This window comes from Macrotis lagotis, chromosome 1 (genome assembly GCF_037893015.1).
Source record: "Macrotis lagotis isolate mMagLag1 chromosome 1, bilby.v1.9.chrom.fasta, whole genome shotgun sequence".
Lineage (NCBI taxonomy): Eukaryota > Metazoa > Chordata > Mammalia > Peramelemorphia > Peramelidae > Macrotis > Macrotis lagotis.
Genome location: NC_133658.1, coordinates 709,782,936 through 709,808,473, shown reverse-complemented (window position 1 = coordinate 709,808,473; position 25,538 = coordinate 709,782,936). Strand labels below are relative to the sequence as shown.

Genomic DNA, 25,538 nt, shown 5'->3' with positions numbered 1-25,538 from the left:
ACCATTAAGTCATTATCAAGTAATACAATGTAATTTCAAGAAGGAAAGAACAGCTTCCAGGAGTAGAGGTAAAAAGGCTTCCTCTAGAAGCGTCAAAAACCTTTTTCATAATTTAAATTTAAGTATATTCATTATGATCAGATTTGTCTTTGGCATTTTCTACCTTATATGCTTCACTAAAAATCATCAAAATGGAAATAATTAAAACAATGTCACCTATCATTGAGTTTCTTACTAGCATATCTGTACAATATCTCTTAGAGGAAAAAGAACTGGGTTCAAATCCTAGCTGTTACCTTTTTTGACCATGAGCCAGTCACTTAGCTTCCCTGCACATCAGTTTCTTCAATTGGAAAACAGGGTATGGATAAGAGAGTGTGAGACAATTCCTAGTCAGAAATAGGAGACTAACATATAGGACAGAGACTCTGATTTGGAAACCAAGAAATTGAATCCAAATCATGATGCTGATTTGAATTTCCTGTGTGAGTCTGAGCAAATCACTTAACCAAGACTGTTTTGAGGTTTCAATAAGGTGACTTTAAAGTGTTATGTAAATATCAGTCCTTTATTATTATTATTATTATCATTGTCATTATTATTATTAACCTCCAGCCCTCCAGTGATGGCCACATTCCCTAAGTTTTCCACTGCACTGTTGCCATGTTCAAGTTTATAAATTCAAATAGGGGTGTGCTGGTAAATGTTTAATAAATGGACTGGAAAGGGATAGGGGAGAAATAGGTGCAATACTTAAATGTAATCTACATTATTAATACTCTTCAAAGTTCCGACAAAACAAAACAATAAATCAAGCCTTGATCTGTAGCAATTGCTTTTTTTTTCCTGAGGTGTAAATGCTCACAATTAAACTTTAAGCATAAATTCTTACAAGCCAGTTTTAGAACTGGTATCAGCAGAGTCCTGGACTTAATCTTTCTAAGCCTCAGTTTCCTCATTTGTTAAATGAAGGTGACCTCTAACATTACATCTAATTCTAAAGCTATGATTTATTTCTCCAGTTATCATCCAAGGAACCTGAATGATCTCTGCCTTCCTTCATCAGAAGACGTTCAGGTTCCTTGAATAATAAGCTAATGTTTTCAGTCTTATCACTTTGTGATCCCATTTAGTGTTTTTCTTGACAAAGACACTTGAGTAGATTTGCCATTTTCCAACTCATTTTACAGAGGAACTGAGGTCAACAGGATAAAATGACTTGCTCAGGATCACGCAACTAGTAAGTGTCTGAGGCTAGATTTGAACTCAGGAAGATGTGTCTCCTGATCTCCAGACCCAGCATTCTATCCACTGTGCCACTAGCTGCACAAGATTAAGATAAAGATTTAAGGTAAAGAGCAGCTCTCAAATCTTGAAACTTCAGTTGCAGCCTGTCCCGCCTTGGTCTTCCCTTTCTTACCCACCCCAAACCTAATCCAAATGCCACCCTCTTATCCAAGACCAGTTTCCTCATTCTCCAGTTCCCATCACAACATTATTTGAGAGGAACTAACCATGACATCACCTGACACATTTTCTTACTGAAATGTCTAGAAAATTTTTAAACTGCCTACCTGAATTTCAAATCCAAATGTTCCATTATCCTGCTTTTCCACAGTAACCAGCCTTCTGTAATGAAAACACTGCATATGGAGATCAAAACATCATATTTGAACACAAAATTACGATTAAGGAGAACTGTTAAGATTAAGAACAAACTAACACCAATTCCAGTGATTATGTGCATGTGTATATGCATGTACACTTGCGTATTTTTAACAATACTGAGAGTTGAGTCCTTAAATATAGTATGTTGGCAAAAAACAAATGAACATTTTTTCCCTATTTTTTTTACCTCTGTGGCCAGGAGAAGTCACCCAAAGAACTTGATCTGATCAAAGCATTCTGAAAACAGGAAGAAGAAAGTAAAAAAGATGTCAATTTTTAAGTCTATAAAAAAACAGTCCTTAGTTTATAAAACATTTGAGATCATCAAGGAGCTAATTCTATAACTTTTGCTTTGCTCAGTCCCTGAAGTCATTCATCTCTGAAAGGCAGTTCATTCAGTTCTTTATTGAAAGGAAGAACAGACCAGAAGGATCTTATTTTGGTAACAGGAAACAGGCTCAAGTATTCATCTCATAGCACAACATTAAGGCTTCCATAATACCTTTATCCTCTGGAATGATAATTAACATGACAAAATTCCTAAGGCTCCAAAAAGAATTTCATGTACAATCTATTTTTAAAAACAGCCTCTGAAAGGTGATCCCAACAATTTCTAGTCATCAGTCACATTCAAAAAAAAAAACACACACACACACCTATAGAACAACATAAAAATCAAAATGTCAACAAACTTCATTCTGTCCTCACTAGCAATCTTGTCCATAGAGCCTATGTGCTTAATAGGGACTTTTTGGGAATGAGGGTGAAGTGGAGGAAGATGGGATGGTGAAGATGAAGATGATGAGGATCAAAAGAAATCATTTGCCTACCACAAGATTTGATATGTATTCAATATGTAATTATATATATATATATATATATATATATATATATATATACACACACACACACATAATACAAAGGTACAGAGGAAAGAAAAAATAGACATTTATATTATACCTGATGATCCCCCATTTTATAATTGAGTGAAATGAGGCAAGGAGTTAAGCAACTTGCCAGGGTCACACAGCTAGTATAGGAGGGTAGATTTGAATTTAGGTCTTCCTGACTCCAAACCAGGCACTCTATCTTCTCTTCTATCATCTGCTTTTAATGTGTGTATATTGCATATTATGTCAATTATAGCATAATATATTCTATCACTATATATATATATATACATACATATAAATGTGCATGTACAGCTACATGCTGCAAATGATAAATTGCCAGGCCTGGAGGCAGGAAGATTCATCTTTCTGAGTTCAAACCTACCCTCAGACATTTATTAGCTAGGTGACCCTGGGCAAGTCACTTAATCTATTTGCCTCAGTTTCCTCATCTGTAGATAAGCTGGAGAAGGAAATGGTAAGCCATTCCAGTATCTTTGCTAAGAAAACCCTAAATGGGGTCATGAAGAGTAGGATATGAATGAAACAACTGAAAAACAACACAATATATAAGTGGATACACAAAAGATTAATGATTTCATTTGTGAGCCCCAGATATGAGGTTTCCCTCTATCTTCTCCCAAAGGAGATCATGACCCACTGGTGATTTAGGAGATAAGCCTAAACAGGGAAAGCCTTCATAAGCCCTACCCAGGGCCACACAGCCAGTAGAAATGTCAGTCTCAGATTGATCACTGGCCTTCCTAACTCCTAAGAGTTGTCAAACTCACAGTCTGCTGACAGAATGTACCCATATAACTCTTGCCTGTGTGCAGCCCAAATCAGATTAAAATGTACTGGAGAAATATTTAACAAAAGAAATAAAAAATGCAATATGGCATTGCCAATGTTAATTTGTAGTTTTCTAAGTCAATGTGCTGTTCTATTTGAATGTGCCTGCACTGACAGCACTGCTACCTCTCTGCTCTTATATTTATACAATATGCCTGTATACACAAAAGATTTGTGATTTTCCACTAGTGTTGGGAACTCTATGTGTGGGAAGTTCCCCAACCTCCAACATTTCTGCCCAATCATATCGTAGTTGACAATGCACTTACAGGTCAAGCCTTATCCTGAACTAGAGCTGAACATATATCTTCTTGCCTCATTTATTCAGAAAGAGAAAAGCTTAACCCTCATAATGGCTTAGGCAAATGAAGGTGCCCTACTAGGAGACAGGAAATCTTGAGTTCAAACCTTGCATTAGACATATATTAGCTGTGTGTTTCTGGGCAAGTCATTTAACTTCTCTCAGACTCATTTTCTTCATCTTAAAGACATGGTTGTCATGTAAGCCCTTCACAAATTTTAAAGAGCAAAATAAATGCTATCTATTGATTCACACGTAGACTATATTGGCTCTGGCCTCAGCTCTCTCTTATGGTCATTTTGAAGCAGTTTTAATTGAATATATTTTACAACTGGCATGCATGTCCACAGTAAGGGTGGTTGGATGGCACAGTGTATAGAGCACCAGCCCTGGAGTCAGGAGGACCTTACTTCAAATACGACCTTAGACACTTGATAATTACCTAGCTGTTTGGCCTTGGGCAAGTCACTTAACCCCATTGCCTTGAAGAAAGAAAGAAAGAAAGAAAGAAAGAAAGAAAGAAAGAAAGAAAGAAAGAAAGAAAGAAAGAAAGAGAAAGAAGGAAGGAAGGAAGGAAGGAAGGAAAGAAAGAAAGAAAGAAAGAAAGAAAGAAAGAAAGAAAGAAAGAAAGAAAGAAAGAAAGAAAGAAAGACAGAAAGACAGAAAGAAAAAGAAAGAGAAAGGAATACTAGAGTATTTAATTGAATACAGTCTTGGTTAAGTGTCAAAGAAAAGTCTATATCCCAACAGCACAAAGACATCTGCTCTTGGAACACAGGCAACCATGGCCCCAGACAGGCAGATCCTGCTTGCAAATTCAGGAGAGGATAACCAGGTCTCTATCTCTTGGGGATCTGGTTTTGATAATGTATTACAAAAAAGGGGCCCAACACTGAAATTAATACTCCTACTAAAATACAATCTATATAATAATTCTCACTACAAAGAGCCAACTGAGTGCATGAAACATCTGAAGGTCAATATGTAGGTCATCCAGCAGGGAATTAAACAGGGTTTAGAAAACTCAAAATGGAAGAGAAGGAAAAGGAAAGAGTATGACAGGAGCTTATTGGCATGATAATAATGAGATCCTTCCCTGAAAGCCTGCACAAATGGAATATACATGACGTGTGTGACTCCCAACAACAGTGCCAATAACCTTCTCACTCGGGCAGTCTGTTCTTTGGAAGGAACAGCCTGTCACCAAAGCTGGAAGCAATATTTCTAGGACTTTGGAATTTCCAAGACCAAATGCTTTCATTCCAGTAAGGTTTCCTGTCTGGCCTAATATCCATGATTTGGCACCCAGTCAATCAAGTTAATGCAATGGAAAGTCGGTATCTTATTCTCCCCCAGATCTGACATTTGAGCATTTCATTTTTCTCTCTCACCAATCTTCAATGCAAGCTTGTTTCAAGTGCTGAAGGGTGATCTAAGAAAGCTTAAATGTGTGGGACTCTCTAGACTATGAACCTTGAGGTCTAGGACATTCAATAGGCCTTGGAGTAAGTTATGAATGTAGTCTATCTCTGGGTGGGGGAGGGGCCCTCTCCTGACTTTAGGTCAAAGCCAGAATTTGAATGATGGAATGTTGGAGAAAGGGAAACATAGCAGAGAGAGTCCAGATGCCATAGAAGGAAAACAACTTATCTTTAATATAAACAAGTCAAGGTCAACCTTCTATCCATCTGCATATTCACATTGCTGAAGGGAGTTTCTACAAGACCTAGTTCCCTATATGAACGAAATTTCAGGCTCAGATCACATTTAATCAGTAAATATTAAACAGGTCACCAGAGTCAGCAGACAAATATTACAATCATTGCTACCTACTGTTCTTTACGTCAAAGAACAATAATAAAATAAATATAAAAATAATAAATAAAATAATTAAAAATTAAAATAAATATAAAAAAATAAAATAAAATAATAAAAATAATAAAAACTATTTGTGGAAGGAATGAATGGATGAATGAAACAGTATCTTGATATAGTCTTGCTATTCCTAAGTCTCCTCAATTGCTCTACCATGTAGTCACTGCCATCTCCATGCTGAGAAGGTAAAGGTCACTTCTAGGTCTCCCAAATTTTTGCTTCTCCCTCTTAATTCTGAATAAAATAAAATCTTTTAATATCAACCAAATAGCATGTCAGGATCATATTCAAACAATTTAAAGTAGGGAGGACAGGGTTGGTATGAAAGATGGAACTTATATTTAACATCTGCTCCACAACAGAGACAAAATTGGGGACGGAAATCATGCCCAAAAGGGAATTTTCTTCCTTTTCTCATAAATGTGTAAACAGCATTTTCTGTAATTTATATCACTGTAATAATGGTTTCCAAGGAAGAACTAGAGAAAATGTTTTCCATTGTAACCAATCACATTAAAAATTAATAAGCTCTTAGATTTAATTCTAGAAGAAATGTTTGGGATCATTAAGTCCAACCACCTCATTTTAAAAATGAGGAAGTTGAGGCCTAGGGAAGTTAAGTCACTTTCCCAAGATCACAAAAACAATTTAAGAGGCAGGGTTGAAATCAAGTATTTCCCCTATGACTTTAAATCCCATGCCTCTCCGTCCACACGCTACCTCTCCAATGTCTGATTACCTTGGTCAGACAAACTGAATAATACCCTATCCCTAAGTTCTTGACAATTGCAGCTGGGTAACAATAGAATGAACTCCATCATGAATTGGTGAGAGCAGCATCACTGGAGTTTTCAAGCAGATGGATGAAGAAGATATTCATGCATTGGCCGGATGACTGCACAGGTCCTATTCAATTCAAAGATTCTGAGAACCAGGCTGATGCCTTTGCAGCACTGGCACCTTCCTCATTAAGAAGAGAACCACAAGAGGTGGAGGGAACTTCCATAAGTCATCTGGTCCATCCCCTGTGTTCAGTGAAAATCATTCTAGCTGATTACAGCATGAAATTTTTGATTCTAGGAAACAAGTCACTATTTAGTTCTAACCCATATCTAGGAAGGCGGATTTCACAGTCTTTCAAAATAACCCTTCCTGTGGTAACTAACCTTGAACCAAGCCCAAAGCTAGGTGAAGAGTTGACAATGCTAAATATCAATAAGTATCCATTGATGGATTGATCTGGGTTAAAAGATTTGCAAAGGAAAGTCAACCTGTGTCAAATTCTAAATTAGTTCCTACTTAGATTAGCAATGAGAACATTTTAACCACTTAACATTTAAATCAAAGTGTTCGCAGTTTGACACCATCAACAATTCTGACATGCAGCATGCCCTGACATGAAACCCACCTTTTTTTCTTTAACCTGTCAGATTTTAACAGTGTATGTATGGTTGGCACTGCTCCACAGATTCACGTGAGCTCTCCTTATTAAATAATCTGCTAAAAGGGAAGGAGGAGAAGCTGACCCCATAACAAGGCCTGAGGCCTTTCCCAGGAGCTAGTAGTGCCCCTCGGGGTTCCAGCCTGACTGTCCATCTCAGCCATCTTTCAGTGTGGTTGTGATGGCACCAAAAATCATGAATGAGAAGCTGGTGTGTGAAGCACGGCATATGCTGGCAACAGCTGTCTTTTATTACACATTATCTAATATGAGAAATCCAGGCTTAGCAGCTTGGCAGGGCTGCAGCGCAACTCAACGGCAAGAAGCCTGGTCCGATCTTAACCCTTAGCACTCCTAGACAGTCACTCCCTGATCGCTCAGCTCCCCACCACACAGGGATCTTATTCTTAGATAAAGCATTTACAAAGCCTCCCCTTCCCAGCCCCCGGAGGGGCCTGGAACCTGCAGCTCTGTGGCAGCTCCCTGGAGTCTGCATTCCTGAATCCATACACCTTCCCTACAAGCTCACAGAAGATGTCTGGCACAGGGGAAGTATTCAATAAAGGCTTCTGAACAGATAGACTGGCAAAAGGTGGATGGAATCTCTCATTGTGAACATGTCTAAAAAAAATGTAAAAAAAGGTAGCTAATACTACAAAGAAGTTTAGACCTCTTTCCAACATCTACTTCTGCTGCCCAGTAACAAGAGAGTGTTGCTTCCTGTAGCTCACTCTGCACATTCATTTCAAGAAAGTGTTTGGGGGCCATTATTCACAGGTGTATATTTAGTTCTAAAAATGAACAATTGAAGTTAAATTCTTTATTTTCTTTACCACTTTTCCACACAAACACACAGACACCTTCACTAGCATTCACAGTATTGTGTTTTTTCTTTCAATGTACTTCAAAACCTGGAGCAAGAGATAAACTTGAGACCTAGCCAAAGGCAAGAACACCCCACAAAAATAGTGCAGCAGAACTGATTTTTTTTCTAATTGGCAACCAAGAGGAGAACTTGGGCAAAGCAATTTCATAAGAATGTCTAATCTCATCTCAACTATTTTAGTTTCAGCAAAATTAGGTGCATAAGCTCAGGCTTTCCATGGCACTGAATGAAAAGGGCTAATTCCCTTTTTTTTGGAGATGAATTAACTTGGGGTTTCTCCTCAAACAAATCATAAAATTGACAAAAGATGTTCTTGCATTTTGGGGCAGCTGGGTGGGGTAATGGATAGAGTGCTGGGCCTGAAATCAGGAAAACCCGAATTTAAATCCAGTTTCAAACACTTAACTAGTTGAATGACCCTGGGTAAATTACTTAACCCTATCTATCTCAATTTCCTCATCTATAAAATGACTGGAAAAGGAAATAGAAAACCACTCCAATATCTTTGCCAAGAAAATCCCACAGGAGCAGAGTAGGACACACCTGGAAACCAACAAAGAATAAGATAATAAGTTGCTCTGGGTAATGTGTATCATTGCCTCAGAATAAAAGCATATAGAAGACAGAGAACATCCCATAAGATGGTGGTCATGGTGCTTTAGTACATTGGAGATAGTTAATAAATAGAAAACAATGACCACATCCCAACACTCAAGTTCTTAGAACCTTTTCTAGCAAGTTACCTTTGTAATAATTGCCAGAATAAAAAAAATGTAACCAAAAATAATCAGAATATCTATGGTTCTTTAGTCAAAATTACCCTTGAAGCAAAATAGTAGAGTTTGCACAATTTGAAATATGGCAACTTCCAATTTATATTCCTGGTACTAGTGACTCATAAGATCATAAATTTCAGACTTGGAAACAACCTTAGAGATTATCTAGTCCAATCTAACCTCATTTTACTGATAAGGAAACCAAGGTCCTAAGAGGGAAATGACTGACCAGATCATAGAGTTAAAGGAGGATAGGGAGGAGGAATGTTGTTCGGCCTTTGTTCTCAGAGAGGACCATGACATCAAATGAAATTTGATTTAAGTGAGCCAGAGCTGTGCAGTCATCAACCTCCCTCTCTCTCTTCCCCAAAGTAATAGGAGTCCCATGACAACACACAGCTCAAGAAAAGAGACAATGGCCCTGAATGAAGAGAGAGACCATGGTCTTTTAAAGCTTTTCCAGGTCCCAATTTATCTGAGGCAAAGCCACCTCAATAATCAAAGGCTAGCTGAGAACTTAGGTAAAAGATGGCTTAGCTTTTCTTCAGAAGAGAAATAATCTGGGAGGACAAGAGACCCTCTGAGTTTCCAGAGAGGATGGACTGGATGAGATTCAAACCTAGTCCTTCTGACTCCAAACCCAGTGTTTTAATGTGAGTGCTCAGTGAAGACCAATTCAAGACTACAAAGCATTACCCTAAGATTTATGCACTCTATGACCCCCTTTGGAGTGTTCACGTATCTGAAGACTACCCTTTTCTTCCATCTCCTAAAAAGATCTTCCAAAGAAAGAACTGAAGTGCTTTCCAAAACTATTTGAGAGTAGGAGTAAAATACCAACTGCACAGACCATGATGTCTGTCTGACACCTCCTACAACCACAGGTAGCCTTGTATACACATATACACACACACACACACCACACATATACATATGAAATCTATTTTTAAAGAATTCTAAAGACAAACATCCAAAAGATTCTGAAGATTTATCTTTTAAAAAAAAAACAAAACTGTGGGCTGGCCAGCTACAGTTTTACAGAAACGGAAGCCAATACTAACAAGAAGTATGAATTGCTGATGTCAGACACAAAAATGTTGAAAATAACAAAGTGGGCAGAGAAACACCTGTCTTTTTGGTAGCCAACCAGGGATCCTGCTGCCTGAAATCAGAGTTCCTGCCAAACTAGGGATCGGCCTCTAGTAATAAGCTAGAGAAACATGAATATTAGCATATTCTTTTGTGGGTTTTATTTTTTTGGTCAAATGAGTCTGTTGTGAGGTTCTGAAATGTTTACAGAGATTAAATTTCTATGTCCCTTGTCTTTCAAGGATGAAGAAGTACCATAGAAACAGGGTTGTTCTAAGTACTTCCTAACCACAACACAAAAAATATTTCTTCCAGAAAGATATATTGGAAGTATGAGCTTAAATGTTGAGAGGTCTTACAATTTAGGAAAGGATGAAAGAAGGAGAAGCACCGCAGGATGAAGGAGTAGAAATGGAGGTTTATATGTGAGTGTCCATATTTGGTATTAAGATTGTAAATACATGTATGCATATTCTCTGCCCCAAAATAAAAATGTCATGGAAAGAACCAGCCACATAATCATGAAAACATAGGTTCTGGTCCTCTGACACATTCTGATCTTGTGACCTTGGGCAAGTCGTTTAACTTTTCATTCTCTCAGACAGTTCCCCAAGATTATATAGTGCTAAGAAAATGCTGGTTGACATTGTTTGAGGAAGTGCTGATCCTATAATGATGAAATGAAAGGCCATTTAAAAATCATATTAATTAAACAACTGGCTAAAGAGAAGAGAGAATATGCAAGCTTGATAGAGTGATGAAAAATGAAAGAGGAATAAATTACGAGAGTTCTTACCCCTTATATCAAAGTCAGAAGAAAGGACAGGGTCTACTTGCCATGTATCAAATGATACTCTTAACCTGTTATCCTAAATTACACATTATGGGTAAGCATCACTATGGTACACAACTCTATAGTAGAATTACAACTAGGGGTAAGGCAATCAGTCTTGTCCTACATCAGAGGTGTCAAACATACTGCCCCAGTGTCTTCAACTATATTAAAATGTAATTGGGAAATATTTAACAAAATAAAAATATATATGATATAAATATGTGGTATATAATATAAAATATATAAGTATATCATATAAATATATCATATAAATATATATAAAACGAATAAAAACGATAGAACCTAATGCTGATATGTGATTTTTCTATGAGGCCAGCAAGGTTCTTTATGTATAATTTAGTGACCCATAGCTCAGTCCATCACCACTGTCCTACATACCAAAAATTAGCGGGAAATTGCAACATAGAAGCATAAAACTTAATACCTAGTTAGCCAAAACTCATTAAAATGTTAACTATCAGATAGTAGGCTCTCTCCCACCTGAGTTTCAGTTTATACAAATCAGTGTCACAGGATCTCTCTTTCCTTCTCTCCACCCCACCCCCACCCCGTTGGTATACCAGGTCTCTTTTTACACAGGGCCTGGTGTCCCAGGATCTCTGAGTAACCCTCTATCCCAAAATATTTTTATCTTAAAGAGTTTGTTTGAGAGTAGATTTTATGCTACTTTCAAAAGTGTTAGTTATAACTCTGCTCAATATATAATACTTCTGAAACTTGCATTAATTAAAACATGAATTATCATTCTGTTTCACTCTACAGTATTTTTTGTCAAATACATGTTGCGAGTTGATTACAACAATTGTCATCACATCATATCCCTTAAAGAAGAAATTTTTTTCTGAATTGAGAAAAAAATTATCTCTCAAAACCATAGCAAATTATATCTTCTTTTTAAAGATTCCTGAACAAACAATGGATCAAACAGAGTGGACTAGGGAGTTTAAATCTATCATTACTTTGATCTTCATTAAAACTTTACAAAAAACAAACAGAATGTCAGAAGAGTACACTATTGCTATTATACATTTAAATAATGATATTTGTACTGTGGAAAGTTTCTGAATATTTTCTACTTTGAAAGGTTCTATTCTGAATCAGATATATAATTGAACTTATTTTGTATTCTGGAGGGATTTTACTTTGCCGATTTATTTACTAAATATTTAATAAGCATCTATTAAAAGTAGAATACTCTGCTAAACTCTGGGCAAGGTAAAAAAAGCCAAAATAAACTAGTGGTCCTCGCCTCATAGAGTTTATAGTCTCAAGGGTATAATAAATACATAAAGAAGTATAATACATGATAAGTATATAAAGAAAATATATAAACAAAGCCCTCCATGAAGTTGAGGAATGGGGGAAGGGAATAAAGAAGGAGAGAGTTGTTCTTATAACTGGTAATAATGGAACCAGCAAAACAATGTTTTTTAATCTATTTAACCAATAACTTCTTTTAAGCAGCGTGAAAGGTGCAGAATAAAGGTTTGACTGAACATTTTCAGAAGTATCATCTTACTCCAAAGGAAATACTTTGCCCAGAATCGAGCATAAAAGTTGAAGAACATATTAGCTGTAAAACTTTAGAGAGTCCATCTCAGAAACCAGACCCTATTCTGATTAAGATCTTAAAGTGTTTTTAGCATGACTACAGATGGGATGGAGGGGGAGTAAGAGGGGAATACACACCCAATAATAGCTCACACAGGTGGTCAAGGAGTTACATTGATCCGATGAACTTAAGAACCTTAAGTTCCTCAGCACTTCTCCAATAAAGGCCCCAATTGGCTCTATGTTTTACCAGCATCCCGGCATTAGGACCCACTGCTCCTGCCTAGCTCGCCCACACTGCTTTCCAGGCTCTGCCTGCACATCGAAGCTCATCCTTGGAGAGCGCAGAGGCTGGGTGAGGAACCCACCGACTGGGGACCGTCCAAGTGCCCCAAAGTACAAAATGGTCATCGTACCTGCTTTCGTCCCCGGGGCAGAGTGGCCACTGTGTCTGCCAGCATTTGAATCCGTTTATTATCCACCTGTGGGCTACCTGTGGACGTAGAGTACAAGCTATAAGCTGGGCCTCTGCAGTTGTCCACCAAGTTGTTGTTGTGCTGGATAAGCCTTTGGAAAGACATTGTGCATAGAGGTCACTCCAGCTCACACATTGCTTAGCCTTGCTGGCCAGGGAGAACTAAAAGTATAACCTTCTTGACAGGCAATCAAAAGTAGCAAAGCGGAGAGTCCCATGTGACTTCTGTGGTTGGAGGTGCTTGCTACACAAATCCCTTTTTTTGCAGATCACTCACATTTCTTAGTGCCTTTTTTTTAAGCCCATGGGAGAACTGAGAGGTAGTTTTTGCAATTAAAGAAAATCAGCTTATTTTTTTCACTCTTGGCAACGGCCAGAATTCTTATGCTTTCATGTGCTATGACAGTTTGTGTTCAAAATACCATCTGCTTTTTTTTTTTTGGTGGGGGTGGGGGGAACCTTTCCCAAGTTTAATTTGCTAAATGCTGTCACATTTTTTTTCTCATCTTATTCCCCAGACCTCTCTCCACCCCAAGCACACAGGCATATATAAACATACTTGATATAAGCAAAAGTCAAAAATGTGTGGTCATGAAGCTGCTGACACTATCAGTAAAAAGCGCAGGTATTGGTCACAATGTTTTCCATGTCTCATGTCTCTTCTGTGTGTGTGTGTGTGTGTGTGTGTGTGTTTGTGTGTTTATCTTTGTTTCTGTCTCTCTTTGTGTGTCTCACTTTGTCTGTCTCTGTCTCTCATGTTCACTTTCTGTGACTCTGTCTTGTCTCTGTCTTTCCTCTTCCTCCTCCTCCTCCTCTCTCTCTCTCTCTCTCTCTCTCTCTCTCTCTCTCTCTCTCTCTCTCTCTCTCATCTCCCCTCTTTTTCTTTCTCTCTTCTTTCTCTTTCTTTTCCCTGTAAGGTACTTCCCTCAGAGTATACTCTAGTCCATCAATGCTCATCAAAGACACATTTACCACCACCCACTTAGTCATAACCATTCATCAGTCTTTTTGCTATGCTTCTCCTTTATCTGAACAGAAATATTCATCTTAATACAGGTCAGTGACACAGAAAGGCCCAAATTAGTAGAAGAGTCAATTCCCATCAGCAGACTTTTCTGTTTCCCAGGGTCAGCAGGTATCCAGGACCCAGGACCTCGACGTCAGATAAATAAGAAGACTGGAGTGTATGGTCAATTGACTTAAGGATAGACAGAATGAAAGAAGAACAAATTCATGAAATTCAGCTTGACTAGAAGATTTTTTTTTAATTCTTTTAATATATAAAATAAGGGGCAGCTAGGTGGTGCAATGGATAGAGCACTGGCCTTGGAGTTAGGAGTACCTGGGTTCAAATGTGACCTCAGACACTTAGTAATTACCTAGCTGTGTGGCCTTGGGCAAGCCACTTAACCCCATTGCCTTGAAAAAAATCTAAAAAAAAAGATACAAAATAATTTGGTTAAATGGCAGAAGGAAGTAAGAAGGTCTTCAGACAATGGCTAAATGATAATTTGTTGGGGATATTATTACATAAGAGTGAAAAGTGCTTTCCAAACCAAAGGGAGACATAAAGGTAAGTTATTACCATTATAGAGACTTTCTGACAAGTATGGATTGAAATACATAACCTCTTAATTTCCTTCCAATACCAAGATTCCCTGATTCAATTCTTTGATTCTGCGAAACAAAAGTGAAACAGGGAGGATGAATCCAGGTTAGCACTGGACTAGGAGTCTTGGGAGAAAGATGATTTTGTATCATTTGTCAATAACTAACTATGGAACATTGAGTAAGTGATATAAGCTCCCTGGGTTTTAGTTTATTCATCTGTAATATGGAGATGGAAAATGACTATAGCTCCTTCCAAACCTAAATATGTATATATATATATATATATATATATATATAGATAGATATAGATATAGAGCTAGAGCTAGAGCTAGAGCTAGATATAGAGATAGAGATAGAGATAGAGATAGAGATAGAGATAGAGATAGAGATAGAGATAGAGATAGATAGAGATAGAGATATAGATATAGATGATATAGATATGGATATAGATATGGATATGGATATGGATATGGATGTAGATATGGATATGAATATGGATATAGATATGGATATGGATATGGATATGGATATAGATGAGAGAGAGAGGTATAGATATATAGATATAGATATAAAATTATGCACTAGACTAAATATGTGTCTCAAGGTCACTGTGGAGGCTAGTCATATAATTCAAATAGCATAATATTTCTTTGAACTGATACTGAGTTCAAATATACTGAATTCAAGAGCAATTCCGTCTTGAGAGCTTTCCAAATAAAAATAGTAAAATCTTGAGTTGACCTTTTTTAAAAAAAAAGTGTGCCAACTTAGCTACAAAAGAATACTTTTACAATATAGCTCCTTATTCCATGTGTAGGAGGTGCCCTTCAGGTGCCCCCATTACAACTTTTTGGGAGCTGCTCAAGTTTCCATAGTTAGCATTAGTGGCAGCATGGTGACATGGATTGTACTAGAGTTCCCAAACTATAACAAATACTTAAGTTCAAGACTGGTTAACACCATTTACAGTTGATTATATGGATCATAGCTTTTGAACTAGAAGGAACCACAGAAAGTCATCTAGTACAAACTCATTTCACAGATGGGAATACTGAGGCCTAAAGATGCTAAGTGACTTGCCCAGAGGCAAGTAGTACAGGAACAGGTAATACGTATCTGAGACTAAATTTGAATGTAGGTCCTCTGAATCCAGAGGTCATCTAATATAACTACAGATGAGAAAACTGAGGCCCAATAAGGTTAACTCCTTTGAACATAATCACATAGGTAAGTAATTAGAAGGACCAGGATTTAAATCCACCTCAAGGTTCTCTAATACCTAGTCCAACAGGCTTTCCTCTGTATTAGTTCTATGCCCAACACTAGCCTTATAAATGAATTCACATTGTTACAAATATTTTCTTCAAAATTTTGAACCTAAAAGTAATAAAGTTCTAAATAATTTCAGTCAGTAAATAAAATACTATTCCATTATGCCAAGAAAAACTTAACTGTAGAAACTAAGTTTTGAGCCAAATCATGTCCAGAATGGTAGCAATCTTGTCTCCATGATGAGATGCACCACAAAGAGTTGACTTCAGTTATCAGAATAGATACTCACCTATATGAAGAGTTAGGACAAGGAACCTTAAAATCTTTGGCAAGGCTTGAAAATTGTGCCTCTGGTCTATGTTACTATCCATCTGTGACTTTATGCTTTTTCTGTAATACAGTCAACTGAGGTTATCACAAAATAAATAACTGCATGATTTTTTTTTGGTAACATGTACACTTATTTATCAACTAGGTACCAAAGTGTAGATAGCGCACAAGGCCTGGAGTCAGATAGACCTGAGTTCAAATATGGTCTCAGATACTTATTAGCTGTGTGACCCAGTACAGACCACTTCACCCTCTTTGCCTTAGTTTCTTCATCTATAAAATGGACTAGAGAAGGAAATGGCAAACTACTCCAGTGTCTTTGCTAAGAAAACCCCAAATGGGGTCATGAAGAGTTGCCCATGACTGAAATGACTGAACACATACTTATCAAAAGTAATATTAGAAAGTGTCCCTCGATTCACCTTTTCTCTCTCCACCTCCACTTCTCCTCCACCCCTCCCTACATGATGTTCTCTGAGAGTCTGCCTACATTGACTCCTCTGCCTACACTATAAGTTATTATTTGAAAAATCCTGGGGAAAGAACTTTTGGCCTCCATCAGAACTAGCAGGGTGTCTGAAATTCTACCAATGGGAATTAAGGTTAAACTTCTACTTATTAAAATGTTAAGACTCCTGGAAGGAGTAACATTTTCAGTCATTATCTACTTGTTGAGAACTGGGGCCCAGGAGAAATTAAAAACCCCTAAAGGAACCTTTGGTAGAGATTACTAAGGTACATAAGTTCAGGACATTTGCAATCTACTAGAAAATTAAGACCAGGAATGAAACATAACCTAGATAATTAGGAGTGAAAGGTGACACTGGAGGCTAAAATAGACAAAAAAAAAAAAAACCATTCAAAAAGGAGAAGTGGGTGTAGGGTCCTAAAGACAAATTTAACTGACATCATCACTGTTTGTAAAGGGCTGCCTCTAAGATTATTTAAGGAAACTTACTAAAGGAAATGACTTCAAGAAGAATGACTTCCTGCCCAGAGTCTGATGCCTAAGATTACCAGCTTCCTACTGGTCTCCCAAACCACTGAACTAATAGGAATATGACACAGAACAGCTTTGGAGGAGGAGATTGGCAAAGAATCTTGAGAATTAACTATAAAAGCCAATATAATTCTTTTCCTTTCCTAGAAGAAGTCTTGAGATGAGGGTTAAAATCCAAGACCAGCAATAGTTGATCTATGTTTCAGTGCAGACTTCTTATGAAGAAGTCATGAGATGAAGGTAAAAATCCAAGAATAATAACAGTTCATCTATGTTTCAGTGCAGACTTCTTGTGAGGTTAATTGATTTTGTTTAATTAAGGGTTTAATATGTCATTGGCACACAGACATATTTAATAAGCTTGGTTTCCTAAGGTGAAATAAAAGGCTTGCAAAATTGAAACATTCAGTACTTGAAAAGTGCAAATCTGTTTCCTTAAACAGGTATCATCAATCCAGGCAGACTTTTCTTAAACAGATTGGGTAAAATAAGTATAAACAGAGACTGAGTTTATAAATTTGGTAATCTGATATAATTATTTTTGACCCTTTTGACCCAGATACTATAGTCTCACTGGTCTTATGCTATGGCATATACATTCAAAAAAGGAAAGTTGATTCAATTTCAACTGATATACACAATATGAAAGAATCTGAGACAATAGAAAATGTCTATTCTATTCTGTTATTGGTATAATCTTAAGAAAACATTACATTGCACCAATCAAACTACCAAAAAACTCTCACAAAACTAGAAAAATAATAATGAAATTCATCTGGTGAAACAAAATGTCAAGAATATAAAGAAATTTAATGAAAAATATTCAAAAGAAGGTAACTTAGCTGCATCATATCTAAAACTATATTATAAAGCAGCAGTCAGAAAAACTGGCTTGTATTAGCTAAGAAATAGAGAAGTGGATTAGTGGAATAGATTAGGTGCAAAAAAAATAGTAAATGCCTGTAATAATCTACTATTTGATAAACCCAAAGACTCTAACTTTTGGAGTAAGAACTCACTATCTGACAAAAACTGCAGTTTGGAAAATGTATATTATTTGGAAAATAATATGACAAGAACTAGCATAGACTCACAACTCACATCTGATACCAAAATAAGTTGAAATGGGTATAAGATTTAGATATTAAGGGTGATATCATAGACCAATTAGGAGAACAAGAAATAGTCTATCAGATCTATGGAACAGATAGAAGCTTATGATCATAAACATAGAAAATATTGCAAAATGGATAATTTCTATACATTAAATTAAAAAGTTTTTGCCAAACAAAACCAATGCAACCAAGATTAGAAGGAATGCTGAAAGCTGGGCAACAATTTCCACAGCTACTTTTTCTGATAAAGATTCATTTCTAAAACATATAGAGAGCTGAGTCAAATTTCTAATTTCTAATCGATTAATAGTCAATATGAACAAGCAGTTTCAGATGAAGAAATTAAAACTATTTAGAGTCATAGGAAAAAATGATTCAAATCATTATTGATTAAAAAAATGCAAATTAAAATAACTCTGAAATATCACCTTATACTCAGATTAACTAAAATGACAAAAAATGATCAGTGTTGGAGAGGATGTGGGAAACCTGAGACAATAATGCACTGTTGGTATATTTGTAATCTATTCCAACCATTCTGGAGAGCAATCTGGAACTATATCCAAAGAGCATACCCTTTGATCCAGCAATTCTACTACTAGGTCTACATCCCAAAGAGATCATAAAAAAGACTTATAGCAATTCTTTTTGTGGTGGTAAAGAATTGGAAATTGAGGGGATGTCCATCAATTGGTGAATGGCTGAACAAACTGTGGTATATAAATGTGATGGAGTAGTATTGTTTTGAAGGAACTCATGAATGGGCCAACTAGAAAAACCTGTAAAGACTTAGAAGAACTGATGCCGAGTAAAATGAGCAGAACCAGGGAAAACATCATACACATTTACAGAAACATTGTTTGATAGCTAAATATGAAAGACTTAGCTTTTCTCAGCAGTACAATAATAATTTAAGAGAATTCTAATGAATTTTTGATGGAAAATAGCATCCACATCCAGTGAAAAACTATGGATCCTGAATGCAAAGCAACTACTTTTATGCTTTTTTTCTCTTTCTCAAGGATTTTCCCCTTAGTTCTAATTCCTCCTTCACAACATGACAAATATAGAAATATGTCAAAATGATCGTACATGTACAACATATATCAGTTTGCTCACTGTCATAGTGAAGAGAAAGGGAAGAAAAGGTGGTAGAAAAATTTGGGACTCAAAAGCTTGCAAAAGGATGAATGCTGAAAATTGGGCGGGGTGGGGGATAAAATAAAGAGCTACACTGGATTCTCAAGCACCTTAATTTGTCTAAGTCAAATAAGTATGAGTAGTCCATGCTATTGGATGGGGATGAGGGGGGATGAAAAGGAACCAACCATGGGAGACTAAGAAGCATATTAATAGAAGTAGAAAATCTTTAGCTATCCATTTCATGAACTTCTAATTGAATGAAATAATTTTTAACTGTTTCCTTTATTCTATTTACTTTGGTGCCTACATCAGTTTTTTTGGAAAAAATTCTCTATGTCTATGTATGTGGGTGTGTGAAAGCAAAAGAGGAGAGAGCTATCTATAAAAGTATTCATGTGTAGAGTAAGTAGGAGTATTTTTAGCTTTGGTGTTACCCTCAGAGATACAATAAGTTAGTTCGCTTACCTGAGAACATCAGTATATGAAGGCTCTTCCAGTACAGTGAAGAGTTTCATATTGTAAATGAGGCATATCCTAAAGCAGTCACCTTACAGTTTGGTGGAGAACAGTAAATTACCATGATATTATAGAATCTCAGAAATGCAAGGAATCTCAAGGGTCATCTAACCCTGAATTTATACTTGAACAGAAAATTTCTATACAAATATCACTATTTTCTAATTTCTACTTGAAATTCTTCAGAGATAGAGAATACCCTATACCTCTCAGAGAAGTCCATTCCACTTTTGATATTGTTTAGAAATTGTTTCTTGCATTAAACCTAAATCTGCCTCTAAGTAGTTCCTGCCAATTGCTCCTGGTTCTGCCCTTTGTATTAAGACAGAACAAGGCTAATTCCTCTTCCAGATGACAGTTCTTCAAATATTGGAAAATAAATACCTTGCCCCACTTCATACATACACACACAGAATATTCTCACCTCTGCCTAAAGACTCTCAGTTTCTTCTATTGATCAATCAATTAACTGATCAACAAGAATTTCCTTTTTTTCTTTCTTTCATTTTTTTCCAATCACATGCAAAAATAGTTTTCAACATTCATCTATTTGCAAGTTTATGAATTCCACGTTTTTTCTACTATGCTCACTTTCTTCCCCACTCCTCTTGACAGCAAACATTGTGGTAAAAGTTATATATGTACAATTGTGTTTAATATATTTCTATACAAGTCATATTGAGAAAAGGGTGGGAGAAAGGGGAAAAAACATGGGAGAGAAAAAATAAATAAACATAAAAGAAATTTTAAAAGTGAATATATTATACCTTGCTCTGCATTCATATTTCATAGTTTATGTTGTTATTTTGGGGGAAGGGTTATTTTTTTTCTGAATGTGGATATCATTTTCCATGACATATCCCTCAGGGTTGACTTTGATCACTGTACTGCTGAAAGGAGCTACATCCATCATAGTTGTTCCATCTTACAATGTTACTGTTCATGTATAAAATGTTCTCCAAGTTCTGCTCATTTTACTTACAAATCATGTAAGTCTCTCCATGATTTTCTAAAGTCTGGTCTTACAGAACAGATTTCTTACAGAACAATAGTACTTATAACATTCACATACTCCTAACTTGTTCAGTCATTCCCCAATTGATGGGCATTTCCTCAATTTTCAATTTTTTGTCACTACCAAAAGAACTGCCATAAATATTTTTCAACAAGCATTTCTTTAATTCCTGATATGGCCTAGATATTGATCTAGGCACTGGGAATACAAAGAAGGGAATGGAAGAGTCAATAACATAGTTACATACAAAATACATATAAAGGAACTTGTTAGACATAAAAAGACCAACATGATGAAAGAATAAACATTTTCTTTGATCCTCACAAATTCTCAAATCTTTCCAAAAATAGGAATTATGCAAAAAGAGATAAAGTCATTTCAGCTAAGTCCATTGGGATCTAGACACCAAGAACCCTTTTAATGTAACAATAAGATGAACTTATAACAAAAAAAGACTAATTCCTAACTCTTAACACTCAATAACTCCTTCCCACTCACCATCTTGCTCCAAGAAGTCAATCCAACAAGCTTGCAATAAAACCTAATTCTCCTATAATCTTCCTTCCTAAAAAAAAAACCAAAACAAAAGCTTGCTCTAGCTGGGCCATATTGAGGCAGTACTCTGTGATGCATTAGAGAGAGGGGAAGAGAGCTGAAGAACAGAGAGAATTGGAGGAGGATACATGTGTGCAGCTACGTGGTTCTTCACTAAGACTAAAGAAAAGAACCCAGCATCCAGATAGGGCCAATTCTATTCCCAAAGAAATCGCTTGTGATAGGGACTGAGACTGGTGAAATGTGAATTACTGGTGTGGGAGAAGGCTAAGCTAGATTTGAGTCTAATCCCTGGTGAAACTACCATCCAAAAGGGAGTCAGAAATTGAACACTAAGAAGTTATTTGGAGTATGAGAAGAGTCTGAAATTATCAAAGATCTCAGAAGAAAGAAAATTCAATTAAAGACCTTGACATAAGCAGATAAGGAGGGAAAATATTAATAACAGAAGGGAATATGACTTACAGATCATCTAAGAGTCTAGACATTAATGAAAAAATATTGCAAGACAAGAAAGTCAATCAAATGCCTAAAAAGGTATATTCCTTGTGGAATCTAAAGACCAATGGAACTCTAAGAGTATACTATTCCCCAAAATACCTTCTTAGGGTTAATATTCCTTGTAAAGTCCTCTCAGGGTTAAGAAACATTAAGACAAGAACAGACCATTGATTGTGGAATCTAAAGACCAATGGAACCACAAGAGTGGAATATTCCCCAAAAACCTTCTTAGGGTTAATATTCCATGTGAAGTCCTCTTTGGGTTAAGAAACATTAAAATAAGAACAGACCATTATTCTTAGACTACTTCTAGAAAGACCTTGCCACCTATCTTATGATAAAACTATTTTTACTAACTGGGAAAACAGTAGACTATACCCATGAAAAACCTTGCATTACAAAGAAGCTCCTTCTTGTTTGATAATAAGTACTGAAAAAAGAGGATAGTAGACTTTTTTAGAAGACCTTGCATACCTAGACATTATTTCATCTAGACAGATGAAACCATTCTAGTCTTCTCTTTTTTTTACTGGGTAGATTTTTTTTTTGCATAAAGATTGTAACTCTGAAAACTCACCCAATTGGGTTCAACAAGAGGGGGGCTAGGGAGGGAGGATCATGTTAGACCATATAATCTTGCTTGACTGTACCTTGGATGTAGCTCCTTGATCTTCACTACCTTTGTGAGATTTGGAGTGTGCCCTTCTCTTGAGAAAAGCAAATAAAAACTTTCTTTTGTTCAGACAAATCCCTGAAGATTTTGTTTAGTCTATTTTTAACACACAGTTTGGTGCATTGGCCAGGAAAACATCTGCTCTTTAATAATCTCCTTGATACAGATATGAGCAGGCGCACCATGCTGATAATTTCAGCAGCTCATGATTTAGGGCCCAGGCAGTTTCCTTGAGGAGTAAGAGAAGAATCCCAAAGGCAGACTTAGTTTGAGCAAAATTGAAGGTCAGAAGACCTCTGGAGGAAGAACTACAAGGGAGATGGGCCCTACCATAGGAGAAGATCCAGAGATGGCGCCATGGTTCCTTGAGTTTGTGTGCATAAGCCCAGGTAAGCAAGATCCATGAGTCTGGATTTGATCCAGATAAAATCAGTGAGCACATAGATATTATAGAAAATAATGGGAAAACTGAGGATTTAAGAAAAGAAGAGTCTCCAGAAAAGATTTAGGACTATCCCCCAATGGGAAAAGTCATATGGTTTATTCTGTCTGAAGAGGGGAGCAGAGGATATTCCAATAAGACTGTGAGATTTTTTCCAAGCAGCTGTTTGCCTTCTCAAAAGTTATACCAGTTAAAATCAAGAAGTGTTAAATATTACAACTTTTGAAGGGAAAATGTATTGTGAAAAGTAGAATAATGTATGTGGCTTTTATAGTTGTAAAATAAAGTATCAAATTATCTATGGGGATCCAGTTCAGAACAGGATGAACTAAAGTCAAAAAGAGTTAATGAAAAAGAATAGTGGAACAGAATTTTAAGGGAAAATGTAAGTTGTATTGTCTGAGTAATGGGTTCTGAAAGAATTGGGAAGAGAATCAAGGCATAGAGACAGTTGGGGTTTTTTAAACCATTTGTTAAGTATGAAGTTGGTTAAAGCATATAGACAGAAGTGTGAGCAGGTCTGATGTTGTATAAGTAAAAAAATTGTTTCTAGGATTTTGAGAGCTTTGGGAGGTGATTTAAAAATCACTGTAAGAAGAAAAAAGTATAGAAAGCTAAAAGTTCAAATGGAGATATGTGTTTAAATGAGGTTGGGGTAATCTGAAAATTGCATTAAACTAATACTTTTGCATTATCTAGCAGTGACTTTAAACCCCATAATATGAAAAGTTTGATATAAAAGCAATCACTCAGTAAATGAGCGATTGGGTAATTGGGTAATTCTGTAAAGTACTAATTTTTTATACAAAGTAATCTGAAGATACATGTAAACTGAATTAAGGAGTTTGTAAATGTTGTTTGGCTCCTCCAGAGTCATAAGAGGAAAAGTAACTAATGTATATGCCATAATAGAGAGGGACAGAATGGTCTTGGTGGAAGCTGGGAGTCTGCCAAAACTATTGTCAGTACATAAGTGTGAGTTATACGCTCTTAATCAAGCTTTAATATTACTAAACATAATATTTACACAGATTCAAAATATGCTTGTATCTGGTAAAATCTGGGGTGAACAAGGAACGATAAACAGTAAAGGTAAAAAATACATACTACCTTGAAATCTCAAGTTTTGGGTAATCTCCAATTCCCAAAACATAAAATGTTCTAATATTAAGAAATGTTGGTCAGTGAGAATAAAAAGGTCTTATGAATTAGAGCATTGAGAAATTAGAATTGTGCTAAGAAAACTATGCAAACTTTTAAGGCTTTGAAAAGAAAAAAATTTAAGGTTATTTTGAATTTGACTTTTGGAATTTAAGAGAAGTTTAAAGAATATCTTGTAATTATAAAAAGGGACTTTTAGCAACATCTGATCTTAAGAATTTTTCTGTGTTGCAAAATTCTAGGCAGTAAAGGATTCCCTTTACTGAATACATGAAATTGAAATATGTAATGAATAATTAGTAAACTTTATATAAGAACAGATTCAAACAACTGGGGTTTTTTGAGAATTTAAAATTCTGTTACAATATGAATGGATTGAGATTTAATCTATCACATTTGTAAAGATTTTTTTATGAGAAAACCAAAGAATACCTTTCCAACAGGTTATATCTCTCAAGGTCTTTTTGGCCCAAACAGTTTGTGAAAGGCTTTGTTTTTTTCAACTGGTATTTATGAAGGAGAATATTTATATGTAAGAGCAATGTAGCTTATTTAATATCTGTTATTTAAAAACAAGAAATTATATATGTATCTTGTAACACTGGCATACATAAAAAGTGTACATTGGGTTTTTAGAATTATTATGCATATAACTAAATTAATGGAGAATCTTATTTTCTTTGTTTTGAGAATAGAAGTGTATTTTGCAAAAAGAAGTAAATAATCTTATGAAACAGATTTGTGTGTAACAGATATTCAGTTATAAAGTTAACTTTAAGAGAACCTATTATTTGTTTTGCTTTGAGAGAATGAGATGTCAACATGGAAACCTTATGTTTCATTTAGGTTAAGAATGTAATGTTTAAATTTTAAAGAAGTAAAATTGAAGATTCAGAAGGATAGTGTATAAGAGATTGAGAGGTATATCTTAACTACAAATACCCTTTCCAATAATGGAAAATAAATGAGAGGGGCTTTTGGAAAATGATTAGGAAATTAAAAATTATGTAACCCTAGTTAGATGACTTATCATTGAGTAAGATGCCGAAGAGTGTTATCACTCATGTGATCTATTTTTGGAAATATATGCTATTTTACTGTAATAATGTCAAAACCTGGAATTGGGGCGGCTAGGTGGTGCAGTGGATAAAGCACTGGCCCTGGAGTCAGGAGTACCTGGGTTCAAATCCAGTCTCAGACATTTAATAATTACCTAGCTGTGTGGCCTTGGGCAAGCCACTTAACCCCATTGCCTTGCAAACACTAAAAAAAAAAAACAAAAAAAAAAAACTGGAGTTAATGATTGATTCTTTTGTAGGGATAATGAGGGGAATTATCAAAGGTCATGACCCTCTGGGTTCCCTGAAATTTTTAAATAATGTGTGGGATCTTGCTCTAAAATCTGTAGATCCAGGTATAAAGGTAATAGTGTAAAGATTGTTTTGTGAATCTTGTACTTAATGTGTTACACTTATTACAATTTTGTTACATTTGTAATTAATAACACATGTTGAAAAATTTAGAGTCCTTTAAGATGTTCTAAT

General features: G+C 36.0%; 1 protein-coding gene across 6 annotated transcripts in view; it reads right to left on the bottom strand.

Moving 5' to 3' along the window:
• The window catches only part of CYTIP (cytohesin 1 interacting protein), a 91,880-nt gene that overhangs the window by 24,180 nt on the left and 42,162 nt on the right, over positions 1-25,538 (bottom strand). For 4 of the 6 annotated variants that reach the window (XM_074215946.1, XM_074215948.1, XM_074215947.1 and 1 more), the window contains exons 3-5: positions 12,602-12,678; positions 1,856-1,905; positions 1,575-1,629 (exon numbers count right to left, since the gene is read on the bottom strand). In XM_074215946.1, the coding sequence (XP_074072047.1) occupies positions 1,575-1,629; positions 1,856-1,905; positions 12,602-12,646 (150 nt within the window). In that variant the 5' untranslated portion in view covers positions 12,647-12,678. Of the gene's footprint in view, positions 1-1,574; positions 1,630-1,855; positions 1,906-12,601; positions 14,521-25,538 lie in introns of those variants that run through there. The other 2 variants (XM_074215945.1, XM_074215950.1) reach the window with 2 other exon arrangements.